The sequence below is a fragment of the Saccoglossus kowalevskii genome, chromosome 16 (genome assembly GCF_978046115.1).
Source record: "Saccoglossus kowalevskii chromosome 16, keSacKowa6.1, whole genome shotgun sequence".
NCBI lineage: Eukaryota > Metazoa > Hemichordata > Enteropneusta > Harrimaniidae > Saccoglossus > Saccoglossus kowalevskii.
This window is the reverse complement of record NC_140656.1, coordinates 12,228,056-12,249,813: the sequence shown is the minus strand read 5'-3', so window position 1 is coordinate 12,249,813 and position 21,758 is coordinate 12,228,056. Positions and strand designations below refer to the sequence as shown.

The 21,758-nt window shown below is 34.3% G+C and overlaps 1 protein-coding gene across 1 annotated transcript in view; it reads left to right on the top strand.

Moving 5' to 3' along the window:
* Nucleotides 1-2,860: 2,860 nt before the first annotated feature.
* LOC100371790 (LIM domain kinase 1-like) overlaps nt 2,861-21,758 on the top strand; it is a 21,090-nt gene continuing 2,192 nt past the window's right edge. Inside the window, exons 1-15 of the mRNA XM_085491054.1 lie at nt 2,861-2,944; nt 3,052-3,145; nt 6,132-6,271; nt 7,286-7,391; nt 8,920-9,123; nt 10,226-10,319; nt 11,007-11,254; nt 11,739-11,895; nt 13,462-13,548; nt 14,453-14,540; nt 14,784-14,827; nt 16,270-16,329; nt 17,429-17,494; nt 18,433-18,589; nt 21,333-21,543. Coding sequence (XP_085347180.1) covers nt 2,926-2,944; nt 3,052-3,145; nt 6,132-6,271; nt 7,286-7,391; nt 8,920-9,123; nt 10,226-10,319; nt 11,007-11,254; nt 11,739-11,895; nt 13,462-13,548; nt 14,453-14,540; nt 14,784-14,827; nt 16,270-16,329; nt 17,429-17,494; nt 18,433-18,589; nt 21,333-21,543 — 1,775 coding nt within the window. The 5' untranslated portion in view covers nt 2,861-2,925. The remainder of the gene's footprint in view (nt 2,945-3,051; nt 3,146-6,131; nt 6,272-7,285; nt 7,392-8,919; nt 9,124-10,225; nt 10,320-11,006; nt 11,255-11,738; nt 11,896-13,461; nt 13,549-14,452; nt 14,541-14,783; nt 14,828-16,269; nt 16,330-17,428; nt 17,495-18,432; nt 18,590-21,332; nt 21,544-21,758) is intronic.

Below are 21,758 nucleotides of genomic sequence, written 5' to 3'. Positions count from 1 at the left end.
TAATCACATATTGATATTTATATTACTTCTTTGATTTGTATGTGTTGTCGTATATTTTATGCGGTTAATGGTGGTGCATGTCCTTTTCAATTACCTTTTACTGTTATTTTTCTAACTATATTTAGGTTATAAATATTAATAATGTACTCATATAACATTGCGTCCACAGTCTCATGTATTTGTACAAACATGTAGTGATGTCACTGCCAAGATGGAAGGTCTTAAAACTTGTGTCCTATTCAGGCCAGATTATTTGTGAACTACAGAAAGTTAACTGAATGCAATCTATGTACAGTGCTGACCATAACCTTCAAAAGGCAGAAGGCAGGATATGAGGATGCATATACTTAATTTTGTGTTCTTTATAACCACATTAAAATCAGCTTTAGTTTTTTTCAAGAGCAGAATTTTTGTATTACTCAGTTACCATAGGTACCATACTTTTGTAGTAGGTTTTTGTATTGAATAAAGTATTATTATTTTAACACAAGTAATATATTACAGTGTATGATTTATGTTGGCATTAGCTGTTAACTGCAGCTGTCAACTAAATGAAACCTTCAATGAACCACCGTCCCTCAACACCGGTGTTGCGGGACGGTGAATGAACACACAGAGGCTACATAGTCAGTTTGGCCAATATTTTATCATTGAACACACATACTACTTGGTCATCTTGGCAAATATTTCGTCAATGAACACACAGACTACATGGTTATCTTGGCCAATATTTCGTCAATCAACACACACACATACTATATGGTTATCTTGACCAATATTTCGTCAATGAACACACAGACTACATGGTTATCTTGACAAATATTTTGTCAATGAACACACAGACTACATGGTTATCTTGGCAAATATTTTGTCAATGAACACACATACTACATGGTTATCTTGGCCAATATTTCGTCAATGAACACACAGACTACTTGGTCATCTTGGCCAATATTTCGTCAATGAACACACAGACTACATGGTTATCTTGGCCAATATTTCGTCAATGAACACACAGACTACATGGTCATCTTGGCCAATATTTCGTCAATGAACACACAGACTACATGGTTATCTTGGCCAATATTTCGTCAATCAACACACAGACTACATGGTTATCTTGGCCAATATTTCGTAAATGAACACACATACTACATGGACATCTTGGCCAATATTTTGTCAATGAACACATATACTACATGGTCATCTTGGCCAATATTTTGTCAATCAACACACATATTACTTGGTCATCTTGGCAAATATTTCGTCAATGAACACACATACTACATGGTTATCTTGGCAAATATTTCGTCAATGAACACACATACTACATGGTCATCTTGGCCAATATTTCGTCAATGAACACGCAGACTACATGGACATCTTGGCCAATATTTCGTCAATGAACACACATCCTACATGGTTATCTTGGCCAATATTTCGTCAATGAACACACATACTACATGGTTATTTTGGCCAATATTTCGTCAATGAACACACACACTACATGGTCATCTTGACCAATATTTCGTCAATGAACACACAGACTACATGGTTATCTTGGCCAATATTTCGTCAATGAACACACATACTACATGGTTATCTTGGCCAATATTTAGTTAATGAACAGTGAACACACATACTACATGGTCATCTTGGCGAATATTTCGTCAACCAACACTACAGTCTACATTGTATTCGTTGAATTCACAGACTACAGCAACAGCAATAACCAAAATAAATCGACTTTTGTCTTCACTCGTGCTGTTCGTATAAGCAATACTAGTCGCGTGTGATAGGTATTTTTGATGTTTCGAAACCTTTCACTTAGGTAACCGGGATTCGATTCGTCACTGTATTAGGAAAATCACTATTATAGTGGCAACGCCAGTTTATATTTATGGGCGCTAATGGTCCAATCTGATTAAAATCTGATGTAGTGTACGGGCTTTAATTATTTTGGCTATAAACTTATTTTAATTTTATTTTTTATTACTTTTGTTATTAATGCCCTTTTATTTTATCTTTTACTTTGATTTTGATTTTGATTTTGTGATTTTTTTTTTAATTCCGCCCTACCTACATCTGACCCGATGCCTATGTAACGAGATTTCAACGAGACCCGCTATCGACGATTTTAGTCAACGAATCACAGACCTCCTTCTATAGCGCACATGATGACGTCACCGGGCGGAGTCGGGTAGCAAACATACTTGTGGGTTCCATTTGAAGAGCGCATTGGATTGTGGGAAACTCAATGTTTATCAACACAAATGTCGCACATGCGCAGCGCGACGACTACCGCGCTTTAATCTGGAAAGAGGCCGGGTGTTGTTGCATTTGAAGGAAACTTTTTAAATACATTTTGCCAGTTCATTACAATTAAGAACTTTCTCGATTGTTTAAGGTCAGAATATTATTTATATGTTTATTTGCTTATTCTAGTAAGATTTCCCTTTGTAAACTATATAGTGAACATGGATATGGTCCGTGTCTAATGACGGCCAAGTGAATTTCTAAAATTTTGGTTTTTGACGTACTTTTAATTGATGAATTGGCGGTAAGTAATCACAATTTAGATTTGTAGCTGTGATTCTCGTAGCTATTCCTGTGGTGGTGACATTTAGTTTTCAACAATAAGATTTTAAAATGAACGTTTTATTTTACTGAATTGCTAGGGGTCGGATATTGGTACATTCAATGTCACCAGTAAGTTGTGTTTTGACGCATTCTTTTCAATATTCATATAGATTAACGGTCCGTGGCTAATCTATACAATTAGGAGATATTTAGGCGGTAGTCGCAAGGTGTTTAAAGAGCGCCTCCAACATCAGTGTTGATTGACAAGTCGACTAGAAATAGAAAGTGCTAGTAATATGATCTGCGCATGTGCAACAAAACAACGCTGTAATCTACTGTTGACAAATGGCATGGATGTTGGACGGTACGTGTTATTTACGGCAGAATAATATAATAAACACTGAATTTCGAGTTTTGATTGGAACGTGCCTACAAACGCAATAACCGTTCTTCGTTTTTTTCAAATTTCAGGCAACAGTTCGGTGTGTATGGGCTGTGGGCAGCCGATTTACGACGATCATCTTGTGCAAGCTCTGAACGGCGACTGGCATTCAGCTTGCTTCAGGTACGTCATGTAGTGTGTTTATGCTTACTTCATGTTTATTTCGTATACTAGTGCAGCGTGTCCACGAGATATTAAAGCCTATATCAGACGTGTTTCGATTTGTGTTGTGTAACTTGGTACACTGTAATGGAGCTGGTGTAATAATACGGTAATTCGGCTGACCTTCCTCCTGGAAACGTCATTCGGTACTGATTCAAATTTCAAGTGAATTACTGTGCATTTATGGTAACTGAATATATTGGCTATATATTCTTATCTATTTTCACATTTGTTGAAGATTGTAGACGAACTAACCAGACGATATAACAACCAGATGACAATACATTGACTGTGGTGAGATAATGGGCAATAATGAGGGGGATCGGCAAAGCGTTGAACGAATGAATGAATGAAAAATCTAAACAAACGTACATTCTTTTGCAATGACGAACACCTCCCACCTGTGGACAACATTATTTAATTTTTAGCTTCACGTTTCGGTCAATGTCATGGACAGTCTTTTTAATGCCCATTTCTTGAAAATGCGTCTTCTACAATACAACATATAAACAAAGTTAAAAATTTAATCAAAACAATATTGTATGATGACATTTATTTAATCTTTAGTTGATTATGCATAACAACCCTTAGGAAGATTGAAAAGAGTTATAAATGTGAAAATACTTACAAAACAATTTTAAAATATTTACAAATTATTTGAAATTCAGGTAGAAGCCTACTCATAAATTTATGCATTATCCAATAAATTGTACTCCCTGGCAATACAAGGATATTGACTTTAAAAAGTGAGGGGGTCACCAGCTTAATTTTTGAGAAAATAAGAGATGTATAGGATAAATTAATTAAATGCTTCAGACACTAAGCTTATAATAGTTTTTGCAAGCTGTGTATATTTCATTTTTGTGGTTACACTATCAGTATATATGTGTGTCTGTATGTCTTGCACCATTATCTCAAAAACGAATGCACTTCAATGAAAGTTTATACATAATTTCTCTGGGACAATGGTAGACTTGATTACTATTACCAGTAGGTTAAAATCCATGCATATAAATTATCTAATTTATAATAAATTACCTTATAATGTAATATTTATTAGTTTGGGGTTGCAATTAATGACCTAATTTGCATGATATTTTGTTTTTTCGCTTTCCCACCGATATCTCTAGAACAAATTATTGCTTTTCAATAAAACTTGGTTCATACATGTAGAAGATGCTTTGGGACAATGCAAAAGACTAAATTTTGAATTGAAATTCATGCTTACCTAATTTGCATAATTAGATAATTTCAAGTGGGGCTATGCCAGGCTTACTTTGATGTTTTAATTGTGAGTGCATTAACATAATAGCAGTATTTTAAAAACGGAACAAGAACACTTTTCATTTTGTCACGTTGTTCTGACAACAGACTTATGTTTACAATATTTGTATACATTGTTTACTTCACATTTGTCGTAAACATTTACTGTAATTTACTATATTTTCACTTTTTAGCTCCGCTGTCGACTTTGTCGAGCGGAGCTTATCATATGAGTGATTGTCCGTCGTCGTCTGTGTTTACTTTTTCGACTTCTTCTTGAAAACTACAAGCCTGAATGCTTTGATACTTGGTGTATATGTACCTTGGGTAGACCTCTCTCAGATTTGTTCATTTCATTATGATATCTTCAATTCTCTAATTTTGGTGAATATTTTTGTCATTTTTGGTAAAAAGTGATATTTTCAACTTCTTGTTAAAAACCGCAAGTCCAATTGCTTTGATATTACCTATATAGGTACTACATGTGGACCTCTCTCAGATTTGTTCATTTTGTAATGATATCTTTAATTCTTTAATTTTGGTGAATATTTTTGTCATTTTTGGTAAAAAGTGATATTTTCGACTCTTGTTGAAAACCGCAAGTCCAATTGCTTTGATATTACATATATAGGTACTACATGTGGACCTCTCTCAGATTTGTTCATTTTGTAATGATATCTTTAATTTTCTAATTTTGGTGAATATTTTTGTCATTTTTGGTAAAAAGTGATATTTTCGACTTCTTCTTGTTGAAAACCACAAGTCCAATTGCTTTGATATACTGTAAAGGGGTTAATTATTCACTGGGTTTTAATTTTGCTTATTTCCCTGACTGGAAAATGCGCTAAATTAAAACCCAGTGAATATGTAAAATTTAGCATAGAACACATTATCTAAATGATAATGGCAAATCAGTGAATTTTAAACCCAGTGAAAATTAGTCATTTTACAGTATTATACATATAGGTACTACATGTGGACCTCTCTCAGATTTTTTCATTTTCTAATGATATCTTCTGTTCTTTAATTGCCATGTGCATTGCTAACAGCGAAGCTATCTCAGCCGACAGGCTGCTTGTTATTTTTATTTCGCTATTTTCACTGAATCAGAGAAAAAAAGACCCGCTACACCTTTTTAACTATATTTTACATTCAACTCATCAAAATTCAGTGAAATACAAAAAAGAAAAAATGTCTTTTCAACAAAAATTAATTCTAGCAAAAATATTTATAGAAAAATATTTTACAGTAAACTTAAGTCTTCACAACCATAAATACACATTTTGATTTTATTTTTAAAATGTGTTATTTTTTAATGTTTTATGTGATAGTGCTATTTTTTTAAAACAAATTTGAAATACAAAAAAAAAAATTGATCGAATCTGTTAGAAATGGCAAATATTTTGCGTAATAACAAAATACATTTTAGGGAATAAAAAAAGTGTAAATTTTTTTTTTTGGTTCTACTTCCTCAATACAGCTTCAACTAGTGTTTGCTTTGCATAATGTTGTTAATAATTTACTTATACACTAACATAAAAATATTATTTCCCGAAACAAAACAGACACAGGTATATAACCTGATCACATTGTCTGTGTGTACAAGTAGTCCTTTGTTGCAACACAAATAAAGTGGGTCAACTTTTGCATGTAGTGATCATTATTTTTATGTTTCTTTCAATAGGTGTTCAGAGTGCCATTGTAAGTTGTTTGATTGGTACTTTGAGAAAGAAGGGGTGTTATTTTGTCAGACAGATTACTGGTCAAAGTACGGCTCGGCTTGTCATGGATGTGTTCAGTTAATAACAGGACCTGTAATGGTAGGTTTAGTGTCGATTTAGGGGAGTGGGGTGTGGCAACACTGCCGCGATATTACTCTATGGATCACACTCTTAAAAATTACAGTTTAAGTTTAGTTGAATATATTCAGGTGTTGGAGATGATGTTATGCTATTTTGATGCTATTTTGATGATATTTTGAACACCATAAATTGTGGTGCAACGTTTGACCTGTTTTATGTATTTTTCTCATTTTTTAAAATAAATTTGGACCAAATTGGCTGCAAGTCTTAATCAAGATTTTGGGAAAAATTATTAAAAGATATTCATTTTGAAGTTGTGACGATGACCAAAATTGACTTAGGTAATCAAAGGTTTAACAAAATGTGGTTTTCATCATCTTTAATAATTGTTCATGATGTACAATAACTTCGTAATCCAAATAATATCATATCTTGAGACATTACTGATCAGTATAAAAATTTTCCCAAGTTCCATTTTGCTGTGTCTCTGGAAATATTGAGAAAATCGTGACATGTTCAATACATTTTACCTGTCACTGATAAATTCAATATTGTATTTAAATTACATGTAACTTTAAAATTTGGGGAAGGTTAGTTGTACTGTACTGCAATCAAGCAAACTGAAAAAAAAAAGTGATCGTCTATTCTGTAACCAGATCTTGGTTGTGCCTGAACAAATTTCATTGAAACTTTTTATGCATTGAACATAATTGGACCATCAACAGCAAATAAACATAGATTCTGATTTGATTCAAAATGTCCGATTAATGGACATTTTAACAAATACTATTTCAGAACCATATGCCTGATATCAACTTTAAACCTGTCACATATATCAACATACATTCTTTTCAAGTTCTGATTCAAAATGGCTGTCTCAAGTTTTATTTGTTGTGAAGACTGTGATGACTCGATGTGATTTTTTTTTTTACCATAGCCTACAGGTTTTTATCAACAACAAAAATATGATAGTATTTATGGAAGTTTATTCATTAGGTTGACTATGTATAATTGTTGGTTCATTGTTCATAGGTAGCAGGTGATCATCGTTATCATCCAGAGTGTTTTGTTTGTGTTAACTGCAATATTTACATTGGGGATGGAGAAAGCTATGCTTTAGTGGAAAGATCCAAACTATACTGGTTAGTAACAATTATTTCATCACTGTGTGTATATGTTCTGGCAAGGAGTATTGTAAATACAATAGGTGTCAAGCAAACATGAAAGTTTCCCATTTTATTACACAATATTAGGTACCACAAAAAATGTGCAATCTCAGGTATCTGTGTATGGTGATATGAAATGAAATCTCAGTCTGCAAGAGTACCATGCATGTGTCAATCAAACTTGTTTCAACCAATAGCTCCACAGTATATGCTGCATGTATAGATGCGTTGATTGAGCAAAATGATTGCAATAATGAAATAGGCAAAAGCGTAATGCACACAGTATAATAACCTGAAACAAACACTGTTAGTAGTTCGTTAATGAACTCACTCATTTGTATTACTGTAAAATACTTTTTTTTAGCTGGAATTTATTTTCGCTGAAAAGACTTTTTGGGTGTTTTGTATGGAATTTATTTACACTGATTTTTGACAAGTTGAATGTAAAATATAGGAAAAAAGGTATATTCGCTGGATTTTATTTTCAATAAATCATTCCTTCAGGGAAAATAGCGAAAATTAAAGTGTATTTTACAGTACCGGTAGTATTTTGTTCTTATCTCACAATTTGTAAGCTTTTATATTTGGATTTTCATTGCAAATATCATGACAGTCGCATACCCTTATCTGTGGTGCTACATAAAGTTGAGATTCTACAATCCAGCTATTATTAGTCCCCGTTCGGACGAAGTCCAAAAACGGGGACTTATAATTCGGTCTCTGTCCGTCCGTTCGTCGGTGCGTTCGTGTGTCCGTCCGTCCAGAGTCATATCTCAGAATCCCTTGGACCGATTCTGTTCATTCTTTGCATATGCCTAGTACCTTATGTGGGACATATGCACATGCAGTGGTTTAGTGATTCGATTTAAAATGGCTGACTGGCAGCCATCTTGTTTTTTGAAAATGTTTTATTTTGGACATGCTTTGTCAGTTGTCATTCAAACTTGGTACATAGATTATACATGTTAGGATACATGTCCATGACGATTTATTTCGCAATTGTATCAAAGACTGGCAGGCATCTTGTTTTTGTTTTTTTATGCAGTATCTTGGACGTGCTCTGTCAGTTTTCATTCAAATTTGGCACATACATGTACTTTATACATGTTAGGATGCATGTCCATGACAATTTGTATCAAAATCTGGTCAAGGATGGCCGATTGACAGCCATCTGACTTTTTGGCCTTACTACTATATTTCCACAATTTATGTATGATTTTCATTCGTATTTGGCACATACATTTTACATATCAGTGTGTTTCATAATCAAATCAAAGATGGCCGAATAACGGCTGTTTTTATTTTTGGCCATATTACTACTACACGAAACACGCGTTTTGATGTAAATAAACAATCTGTTGTACACGCCACTTGGAATTCAAGTTTCAAGGACACGCTCGCGACAACCCCTCTGCTTTAACATGACGAGCACAAAGAGAACTTTCAAAAATGTAACGGGGACTGTTTCATTTTCAATGACTTGTTGATTTTTTTACTTTGGCAGTGGTAGATGCTATCAACAAGTTGTTGTACCCCTAGTCCTGAGTATACCGAATTCGAAGACTCCACATACTGTTCAGCTGCTAACCATACCGCCCACTCCAGAGGGACGCAGTTGTTTGACGCTTTCATTCGAGAGACACGTCAGTAATTTTATCAGTACCGAAAATGATGATATACAAAGGAAAGAAAGTTTATGTGTTACAAAGTAAGTTATTTTTGTTATAATTAATTATAAATTTGGACTGTATTGTGTAGTTTGTAGGCATTATTTAAATTAACTTTCCCTCATACGACCCTGCAAGTGTTATGGCAAGAAAAATAATGACCAACAGAATTCATTTGTTTTGTATAATTTTCAAGACATAATTTGGATTTTTTTTCTGTGTATATGGATGGTTATGCGAGTTAGGGACTTGTTTATTACATAGCTGAGTTAAATCTGTATCCACAGTGAATTCAACAGACTTGCAGTCAGATTTGTGAATTTGTATCATTATGTTAATTACTTCCTGTTAGAACGATTTCTGTCCGTCCATCTCTCCGTCTGTCTGGAATCATATTTGAGAGCCGTGTGGACCAAATCTGTTTATTTTTTGCATGTGCTTAGTACTTTATCTATGACATGTGTACATGCAGTGGTTTTCTGATTCAATCCAAAATGGCCGACTGGCAGCCATTTTATTTTTTGAAAATGTGGTATCTTATTCATGCTTTGTCAGTTTGTGTTTTTACATTTTGGATTACATTTCTATTTGTTTTACAATCGAATCGAAGTTGGCTGACTGGTGGCTATTTTGCTTTTTGATCATATTACTATATCTTCAAGGCTTTAAGAGACCATTTTCATTCATATTTGTCATATACATCATAAATATAGAAATACATGTCCATGTTAGTTTGATCCATAATCAGATCTAATATGGCCGATTGGCATCCATCTTGGTTTTTTGAAAATGTGGTATCTTGGACAGGATTTGTTAGTTTTCATTCAAATTTGATACAAACATTATACATGTTGAGATACATGTTCATGATGATTCTTTCATGTCTCGTATCTTTGTACATGAGCCTGGGCAAATGCATGTACAGCATATCCTGTTTAATTTCTGACCATATACAGTTTGTATTACGATTTCAGAAGAATAATTTAATACATCTAATTTCTGTTGAAAGACCAGCCACTTTTTCACTCTAAATTATTAACTATGCTTTTGGTCCTTATTACTTTACTTTTGGCATTGATATCATTTTCCCTAATTCCAACGGGGACTATGTCATTAAAAGTGATTTGTTTTCTTTTAATACAGCGTTACACAAGCGCCTGGCGGTATCTCACTCTCTGTGGGCGACAGAATACTTGAAGTCAATGGAACACCCATCAAAGGTCAAAGTTCAACAGAGGTAAGATAAATTTACATTTTGAAATACATGTAGTTTGTTATTACCTGGTTGATGCATGTTTGTTTTGTTTTTTTCACCAAAGAAAGACTCGCGCCTAGGAAAGACTCTCAAACATTTTTTAATCACAAGAATTTTGAATTTTTTGTAAACAATGTATTTTACATATGTTGCGTACATCGCTATGCGCCCCATATCGAACAAGACCACCACTCTTTAATATACTGTAAAAACATTAAATTTCAAGTGGGTGTTGGTTTATAAACACTGGGTTTGATATTCATGACTTTTCCAATGAAAATCATGATTTTATATTTTCATTTAATTTATTATTCAGGATTTAACTTACCAGCGTAAATAACAAAATTAAGATCCAGTAAGTAATTGAATGTGTTTACAGTACTACATTTCATTTAATGTGTGATTTGCTATAATTTGTCCCAAAGTATGTTCAGACTGTTTGTAATATCTAAAGCCTGAACAACATTAATGGTTGGTGTGCAGTAAACAAGCTGTGTGTCAAACAAGATGCATGGAAAACAAATATGCCCAAATAAAATTTTCCAATTTTTTGAAAATAATCTTGTCTGTCATTTAACACCTTAAGACAGACCACTTCCAGTATATGTCTTGTACTAATCTTAATTTGACTAATCTTGGTGACTGCACTGTTATTTTCTTTTTATGCAGATTGACCAAATTTTAAAACAGAATTCTAAATTTCTTAACTTGACTGTGGAACGTGATCCATTCTCATCACCATGGAAACTAAAAAATGATGAAAATTCCTCACCATTGGTTGCCAGGGGCACAGATGAGACAGACTTTGCATCCCCATGCCAACAGAGACTGGAATTTGATCGCAATCAACGCATTGGTTTTATAGATAGAAAGAAACAAAGAATTAAACTTGATCGTTCCCCCTCTGTGCCAACAAGGTAAGTGCAGCCTTTACCATTAATGTATATGCAGTCTCTTGTTATAAATTACTATGGCAGGATAGTTGTGCGATTGTACTATAATTTACCATCTTACTGATTCAAGGCAGTTTGAGCCGAATTTTGGGCTACTGTGCATGTTACTGCACATGTATGCAATGCATTATGGGATACAACTTCCTATTGTATATAACAGAAAACTGGAGACTTACTAAATGTCAGTTTTATGAAATGTTTTAACAATATTATGATTCACTGTGTCAATGATAATATATGACTTTGTCATCCCTTGTGACTGAGCAAAATTTTGACATATGAAGAAATATTAATTTTCCTCAACATTTCTCAAAAATTATTTTTTTTTTTTCGTTTTGGGTACCCTGATGTTATAATGTACAATATTAGACATATAATCTTCAATTCTTCCAAAACTCCTTAAACCTAATTCTATTTCTGAAATTCAAAATTATGTGTGATATTGCAGGTCTACAAGGCCATTTACTGTGATTACGTCGCCAACAAGTGACCTGTCAAGAACTCACTCATTGAAATCAGAGTCAAAAAACCACAGAATATTCAGATCATCAGATCTTGTCAAAGGAGAAGTACTTGGAAGAGGATTCTTTGGTCAGGCAATAAAGGTAAGATATTACAAACTTTGTCGCTTTTGAAAATTGATATAAAATTATCACATTCAAAAACTACCAGCTGCCCCTAAATAAATAAACTATTTCTTTTCTTTTTTTTGTATTTTTATTATTCAATTTTAGCGCTTCCATTTTGTTACTTCCTCAGTTTTTCATCTTTATTGTAATTGAATCAATATCCTAATAAGGATGCGATTATGCAATAAAGATTATTATTATTAGAAAGACAAGTTTAAGTTGCAAATTACATTTATACCATACTGAAAACTGCTCTAATTTCGCAAAAGACAAAATTTTCAAATGTTTGTAGCAGTGACAATTTCTCTCTTGTCCTATGGTACGGAATGTCAGTGGCTTTTGCAAAATTTTGTCTTGAATGACGTGAAATCCTGAAATTATGAAAATTAGCAGGGAAAATTTAATAGTTAATTGTATTAGCAAATGTCATTCACTGATCAACACAGGCTCACAATAAGCTGTGATAAAATTCCTCTTAAGTTGTTTGAATAACAGCAATACATACATGTATATGTATTTTGTATATTTAACAACAGCGGCACCACCAAGTGGAAGAGATAGGATTCTCCCTACCAGGGTGTGGAGCTTTTGGTAATTCTAAGTTAAAATGGAGCATTCTATGGCTTCCTTGGGGCCAAAATTACTATCAGACAGGTCACAGTTGAAGACTGTTGCCACATGTGATCCCTAGTCAATCAGAATTTTATGGTTGACAGAGGATCTGCTGCCCAGGGTCAGGGGGTGCATGGCCATGGCATGAGGGTGCTGCGCCCCTGTCCCCTTGTCTGGTGACTGTGTACACTCACCCCACACAGAACGTTAACAAGTACAATGGCTTATAGCATACAATCATTATGCTTTTCAGAGAATTCTACAATGATCCCAGTCAGCTTATTGAGTTTAGTAAATCTGATTGGTTGATTGGAAATTCATCAACTTGTCAAATATACTGCAATATCTAAACTTGCAAATAGATTTAAAATTAAATATTTGTATTTGATTCTGTGTGTATTTTGTAAACAAACGTAGTTGATTAAAAAATGCTGGTCATTGCGTGTCCTGTTCAATACAAATCCCGTAGTGCATGTGTGTAAAGTAGATTGTTTGCTTACACAAAATTGGAAAGTGTGCTGCACAAGAACACTCCTTTAAGGTGGTAACACAAAGGCTTGAATGACAGATTTCTCTTATAGATGCTGTAATGATTTGAGGCTATGACGTTTAGTTTAGTTATTCACATAATGATATTGATACATTGTCATGAAACATCTCGTGAGTATTTAGACTAGCAGTTGAGCAATAAACACCTTGGCTACAAGTGCTCCTCTCCAGTGTGTTTAATATTCTCCTCCCGGATTTGGTGACCAATACTCACTTGGTTCACTCTACCTTGAGAAGTCCGTTCTCAGTTTACACATGCATATGCACGAATGCACAGACCTACATACACACTTGCACAGTGTGGCAGTGAATGAGATTTCATATTTGATGCTTCATGGAATTGTTGTGTTGAAATAGTTTCCATGACATAATATCTTGCAGGTTACACACAAACGAACTGGTGAAGTGATGGTTATGAAAGAGCTTGTCAAATTTGATGAAGAGGCTGAAAAGAATTTTCTTAAAGAGGTATTCATGAGTGTGCTGTGCTGTTTATATACATGTGGTATACCTACCAACTTTTCAAAAACTTTCAATAGTGTGATGAATCCAAACTGAACTATTCAGATTAGTGCTTATAATGGTTATATTGTTTTTGCATCACCTCGCTATTATACTTTGGCAGATTCTGAATTGTTTGCCCTCTTTGGCTAGTTTGCACTAATCTATGTTTCTTATGCCATACCATAGAGCCTACAAAAATGCCAAATGATTGCAACCAAATCCTAACATCGTTTTACAACAAATAAATACAATTCTATGAGTAAAAAAAAGCATTTCATAAACATGGCAAATACATGACCTCTTGGTAGAATTGGAGGATGCATAAGTACATTTATTTCATATGTACTGCAGTTTATTTTGATTCGTCCCTGAAATCAAAATTGGTATTTCCATGCAAATGAGATTTAAGAGCAAACAAAGTACTGTAGTCTGATTATTTTATTTCCAAACAAACAGTGACACAAGCTCTACACTGACACGCGCTGCTAGGGCGTAATACTATCTTGGAACATATTAATGGGCAAAGGGGCTCCCCGACCTAAATTCCATGCTGGTTTGCTGCACATTCTTTCTTTAATATGTGAAATAATCAAATATGGAACATATATAATAATAGCAGAACCCCACACCCTCTTCGTGGCTTTTGTTGCGTATGGAAGTTATTTTCACTTGAGATGTGATGTATTCTGCCCCTACTTTCACTGGTTTCGCTTGTGAAAGTACGGCCACAGGATACACTGCATCATTCCATACGCAACGAAAGCCACAGGAAGGGCTTTGGGGTTCTGTCATAGTATATGAAAAGTGAGAAGTAAAATAAAGTTTATTTTATCATTCACAAACGCATATATTTATTTTAATACTCCAGGTGAAGGTATTGAAATTATTGGACCATCCAAATGTTCTCAGGTTTATTGGTGTGCTCTATAAAGACAGGAGGCTCAATCTTGTCACAGGTAATAAGCTATGTTGTTTTCTAATCTGAAAACTTGTGTATTGCATATCATATTATTGAGACCACACACATTCATATTACCAACTTATAATCTAGCTAGTGGAAAGTTTTGTCCATAGCGACCAGAATTTAACAAATGAATTGTTACTCACAAATGTTGGCAGGAAAAATGATGTCATTTCATTGTTGTTTCTGTAGTATTATTGTCAACACGCACTGCTCATAATTTTGTGTTTATTTTCAGAACACATTGCAGGCGGTACACTCAGAGATATAATTAAAGATGTTGTAAGTACCTATTGCATAATCCATAACATACTGTAGAATACTTTATTTCGCTTGGAATTTATTTTCGCTATTTTCGCTGAAGGGATGATTTCGTAAAAATAAAATCCAGTGAGTATACTTTTTTTCCTATTTTTCACATTAAACTCATCAAAAATCAGTGAAAATAAATTCTATACAAAACGCCCAAAAAGCATTTTCAGCGAAAATTAATTCCAGCTAAAATAAAGTATTCCACAGTAATTGAGAAAATTCATTTCAAATTTTGCAAATAACAGTTGCGTTTTAGCCTGGTAATTACCTTTCAATTGTTTCATGTTCAAAAAACTGGATCACATCATTTTTGTTTTTTTTGGATAATATCACATCATGTGTCGTATCTGTTTGAGATTTTATATGCTTTTCAACTTTAAAAAATAATTCTCTCAATGTATATTTCAAAGTAAAAAGTCAAACAACATTTACCTCTCATTACTATAAAGATCACCATCAGGCTGCCATAGTTTCACATAATATTCAATCTGCTTTCTGACGTGGTATTTACCTTTCAACATTATGCATATTTGTCATTCAAACACCATTCCGACTGATAACAGAAGCCCATCTCAAAATTCTGACAAGCTACGCTTGTTTCTACACACTCGTACATTAAGACAGAAAATGCGCTTTGGTCGTTTTTATTTTATATATCATTTGGAAAATGAAAAACAGTGTGAAACCTATTAAAAAGAACGATGTGTAGACCAGTGCACATTGTTGAAAAAAACAACAGAAATGTTTGATCATAAACATATAATAAATCAACTACTTGGATAAGTATATTTTCTTTTAATATACTGTGGAATACTTTATTTTCGCTGGAATTAATTTTCGTTGAAAAGGCTTTTGGGGCGTTTTGTATGGAATTTATTTTCACTGATTTTTGATGAGTTTAATGTGAAATATAGGAAAAAAAGTATATTTGCTGGATTTTATTTCACGGAATCATCCCTTCAGCGAAAATAGCGAAAATATATTCCAAGCGAAAATAAAGTATTGTACAGTACTCCATTTATTATGATAATGACACGTATTATTCAAGTTCTAGGATAATACCTTCAATTCAAAAGATGATTAAAGGAGCATCTTCATTAAATTCACCGACTATACTTTAGCAGCAGTTAAAAAATGTACCCTGTTACTCACAAATTCAATGTTACTGTAGAATACTTTATTTTCGCTTGAAATTTATTTTCGCTGAAAGGATGATTCAGTGAAAATAAAATCCAGCGAATATACTTTTTTCCCAATATTTCACATTCAACTCGTCAAAAATCAGTGAAAATAAATTCCATACAAAATGCCAAAAAAGACTTTTCAGCGAAAATTAATTTCCAGCGAAAATAAAGTATTTCACAGTATATTACTTGTCTCATTTCTAAAGCAGTGTTATCTTTTGTTTGTAGAATAATGCATTGCCATGGTTACAAAGAGTAATGTTTGCACGTGATATTGCTACAGGCTTGGTGAGTAATTGTATGCTGTAAAGAATATAATTTTATGGCATTGGTGAAGATTAAATAATTCCAGAGTAATTTTCACTGCTACAAAATGGTATAATTTTCACTAATTTGCTAAAAAAATTTCTCCTGTAAAATTAAAGTGGTTTACAGAGTAAGGGTTTCAACTTGATGTTGTATATTTTGTATTTATTGTACTCTCTTCGTTTGGCTGATTCCGGCTTCAAGTGTCATGGCAAGGCAGGTAACTACACTGTAGTAAGGGCTCCGGCATTGTGATTTTCTTGGTTAGCTGACATTTGTTTTGTACTTTAATCACAGGGAGTGGTAATTCTATATCTAGAGCAAAGGTTTCCATTTATTCTCCCACATTGCAGCGATTATTTATTATCCCCTTCTCTGCAAAAAATAGGTAGAAATGCTAGAGTGATTGCAAGTATAGAATCTTGTCACTGGTAGATTGATTTGACGTGACGTTATTGCAGTATACCGAGATGATTGCCCCAAACAAATTTTAAAATGTTTTCAAATTACATCACTTGGTTGTGAGAATTAAAGACTGAAATTACGGCCCAGAGAAATTAATAGTTACTGGCATCCTATTTGGAATGGGAGCTGAGAACCAGTGAATCTTTGTCAGCGAGTAACTTAAAGGTTCCCAAGTGCATATTTTGCTGTATTCCCGTGATAACCTTATTATTATACATCTTTTTCTCTGCTTGTATTAACTATTTAACAGAGATAACAGCCTAAAATGGCAAGGAAGAACGTTTGCATTCAGAGATGGGATTCTATTTCCATCGCATGCTCTGATTGCACTTTATATGCAAATGAAGTAAACACAGAAAAGTTTCTAATGTGACGTACCGGGTAATCGTGAAGCAAAAATTACCTAATACATGTAATTTATGTAATACTTTTGACCATGCGTAAATTCTTTTTGGTAATATAAGCCATCAAAATGAAATAAAAAATTCTTCTGCATGCTTTCAATAAGTATACTTTTCAAAGTACAGGTGATGAGAAGCGTAACCAAAGTAAACAACATTCACTCCATCTAAAAACAGAGTGAAGTTAATAATAATTATTCCATTCCATTCTACAGGCATATCTTCATTCTATGGATATTATTCATCGTGATCTGAATTCCCAGAACTGTCTTGTCAGGGAGGTATGTAACATAAATATCTACCTGTAAAAACAAACTTATGCTACCTGTGATGGACTGATTATATATCGATAAGTTTGAGATGGGAGCAGTGTATACCAACACATATAGTTTCTTGTCCAATCAAATGGGCATTCTGCTATAATAATATTAAATAATGAAATATTTTATTGAAATCATATGCTCATTTGGGATCTAGATAAAAATACAATAAACTTCGAGCATTTAAAAAAAACAATTGAAAACATGAAGGAAAGAATTTAGGCAGCTGGTATATTTGTCTTAAGGCTAGTTTAACTTCTTATTTTCCTGTTGCTGATGAGATTTTATATATCTGTTTTATTTGTTGTCTTTGCTTCTAAAAAGACTTGACGAAATCCTATTCTGAAGTTATTGTAAAGACCACAGTTTAGCATAAAATGACATTAATCCCTGATTTGGTTATTCTTACATTAGAGACATTTTCCGTCATTCAACTTCTGTCCAATGTATCAAACCTGATTCAATTTTATTCATCACCAGTTCTTTCTTTTCATCACAAATTCACAAAATAGTCCCGTTTAATAGTCTGCACTTTCCTTCGGAAGATTAGGACAAAAATAGTCACATTTTTTTAATAAAAACTTTACACAAATATTGTCTATTGGCTCTAAAAATAGGGTTTATTTCCAGAAATTTTATATATAAGAAAAAAAGTGTGGAAAAATTTGGGCGACAAACTGATAGCGAAAGGATTAAGATTGTTACTAATTCTCAATTTTGTTTGAGTCTCTCGATGTGTGAGGTTTTCATCAACAATGAGGTAATAGCGCAGGGTCATCACAATAATTTGTGTTGTTTGTAGTGGGTTATAACTACTTACAAATTTGTAGATGCTATTCTTTTTTTTCTGCATCTCTGTTTTGTTGAACTTAACAAGTATTTACATTATATTTGGATAGGACAAGTCTGTGGTAGTGGCGGATTTTGGTCTTGCTAGAGTGATGATAGAGGACAAGAGATCACCCAGTGAAAAGAAAGCTAACAACCGCAAAGAAAGAAAGAAACGATACACAGTAGTTGGTAATCCCTATTGGATGGCACCAGAAATGATGAAAGGTAACCATGGTAATGAGAATACTGGCAGGCGCACTGATGCACCCAATTATGTACAGTGTGCAATTACTAATTCTTTTACTGTAAAATATTGGCACATGTATTTTCACTCTAGTACTGTAAAGTCTGTTCCCGCCATTTTCCCCTATTTATTCTAGCTACATTTGGGGGCTGTCAGCAGGTTGTGTGTCAACTATTTTCACGGAATAAAATCCACATAATTTTTCAAAAATTTTGATCAAGAATCATAGCAAATGGGAAATTATGTTCATTTGATCCAAAATTATCAAATAAATTATCAAAAAATACATAAAAATTGGCAAAACTTTGCACTAGTATTTTGTTGGGAAAATTATGGTGTGCAAAAAACTGTGATGCACGGAGCAGATACAAAATATTTTGAATCATTTTAATTTTTACACAAGAATGTTTGTGTTTGGGAAACCACGATAATTTGTATAGCAGTGAATATTTCATTACAGCAAGTCTCAGAAGTATTGGGGCAGCCAATTTGCAAACTCGCTAGCGAATTGGCTAACTGCTTTCGTTTTGACTAAACGGTTGGCTTTGGAATCTCGCTGGCACCGGCTTGTGATCGCGTCCACTCTTGGCGAGTCTATATTGCATTAGGGGACATAGCATGTTTTTACGCAGCCTGGTACATGTCTGGATTCCCCTGAATGATTTGAGCTTGAATATGGCCACAGTCAGCTGGCCGTACAAGTAATAATACGATAAATGCGACATTTACTATATGAGGGTAACCATTTTGAACACTGTTTGAAACTAAATAGACAAGTTGAAAAAGTTTCCTACAAGTCAGGGAGGAAATAACAAACTTTCACACCCAAACGATCCGTTGAGGTAACATTATGCCAACCGCTAAAAAAAATCTACCTCATTCGTCGTTTTTGTGTGAACACGAAGAACATAGAGCACTTTCCCTGGTATATTTGGAAGTGAAATCGCTCTCCAACTGTAAAGATCGTCGCTGATTAGCTCCTAAAATATGAGGATTGTCCCTTACTGTTACATAGATTCGCCTTAAGTGGGCGTGACCGCAAGACGACACCAGCGGGATTTGACAACCAACCGTTTAGTCAAAACCCAAGCAGTTAGCCAATTTGCTAGCGAGTTTGCAAATTGGCTGCCCCAATACTTCTGAGACTTGCTGTAAAATAAAAAAATGTATTCAAGAATTCTGCACTTATATTTGAAATTTGCTGTAAGATCACTAATAACTTGCATTCGCATTAATAGTTCTCAAGTCTTATGTTATTCATTAGGAAAAATCAGGATGAATTGTGCTGCCATTTCTTTTTTATGACACTATTTTAATGATCCAGTTTTTTAGTCCCTGTTCGGACGTAGTCCGAAAACGGGGACTTGTGTTTTGCCCTGTGTGCGTCCATGCGTGTGACTGTGCGTCCGTGATCACCTGTATCTCGAACATGCATGAACCGATTAAGTTCAAACTTCACTCATACATCACACATTATATGGGACATATGCACATGCATTTTTTTCATGATCCGATTAACGATAGCCGAATAGCGGCCATTTTAAGGCCGAAAATGCATCAAAATCGCACATTTTCACCATTTCTGACCCGGATCTCAGTTATGCATGGACGGATTTTGTTCAAATTTGGTACATACATTAAACATAATAGGACCTTGATGCACGTCATTTTTTTTGGGGGATCGGGTTTGAAATGGCCGACTGGCGGCCATTTTGTTTTAAAGAATTCAGTTCTTGATATGTATCTGAGACATGCTTGGATTGATCGAGTTCAAACTTCACACACACAAGGTACATCATGTCACAAATATGTAGATGCATTTGTTTCATGATCTCATTAATGATAGCCAAATGGCGGCCGCTTTAAGGCCGAAAAATGCATTGAAATTGCACATTTTCACCATTCCGGACCTGGATCTCAGTTATGCATGGACGGATTTCGTTCAAATTTAGTACATACATTAAACATAATAGGACCTTGATGCACGTCATTTTTTTGGGGGGATCGGGTTTGAAATGGCCGACTGGCGGCCATTTTGTTTTAAAGAATTCAGTTCTGGATCCGTATCCAAGACATGTCTGGATTGATCAAATTCAAACTTCACACACACATGGTACATCATGTCACAAATATGTACGTGCATTTGTTTCATGATCTCATTAAAGATAGCCAAATGGTGGCCGCTTTAAGGCCGAAAATGCATTGAAATCGCACATTTTCACCATTCCGAACCCGGATCTCAGTTATGCATGGACGGATTTTGTTCAAATTTGGTACATACATTAAACACAATAGGACCTTGATGCACGTCTTTTTTTTTTCCCGGATCAAGTTCGAAATGGCCGACTGGCGGCCATTTTGTTATAAAAAATTCAGTTCTGGATCCGTATCCGAGACATGTCTGGATTGATCAAGTTCAAACTTCACACACACAAGGTACATCATGTCACAAATATGTAGATGCATTTGTTTCATGATCTCATTAACGATAGCCAAATGGCGGCCGCTTTAAGGCTGAAAATGCATTGAAATCGCACATTTTCACTATTCCGAACCCGGATCTCAGTTATACATGGACGGATTTTGTTCCGATTTAGTACAATGTGTTGTACATATGCAGGTGCATTTCGGTCATGAGCTGCTTTGAATCTATATGTCACTCAAATATGAACGGAACGGGGACGTGTCATTGACAATGACTTGTATGATTTGTTTTGCATACAGGTAAACAGTATGATGAGAGCGTAGATATATTCTCATTTGGTATTGTCATATGTGAAATAATTGGACGTGTAAACGCCGATCCAGACTACTTGCCAAGAACCCCAGAGTTTGGTCTCAATGTGGAAGTATTCAAGAGAAAATTTTGCCAGGATTGTCCTGAGCCTTTTATTCGAATTGCTGAACTTTGTTGTGAATTGGACGCTGATCTCAGGTAAGTAAAAGAAAGCTTTGTGTCAGTATGTTATTGAAGCAAGTTACTGTTGTGTCTAGCCTGTAATGTGAATGGAAGATGAAATACAGTGAACTGTTTTTATTTTGCTCGTTATTTTCATGAATTATACGAGTCGGTGAAATCATGAAATTTTATAGCAGTAACAATTTCTCAGACGTGCTACAACAAACACTGTCAGCAACTTTTGTGAAATT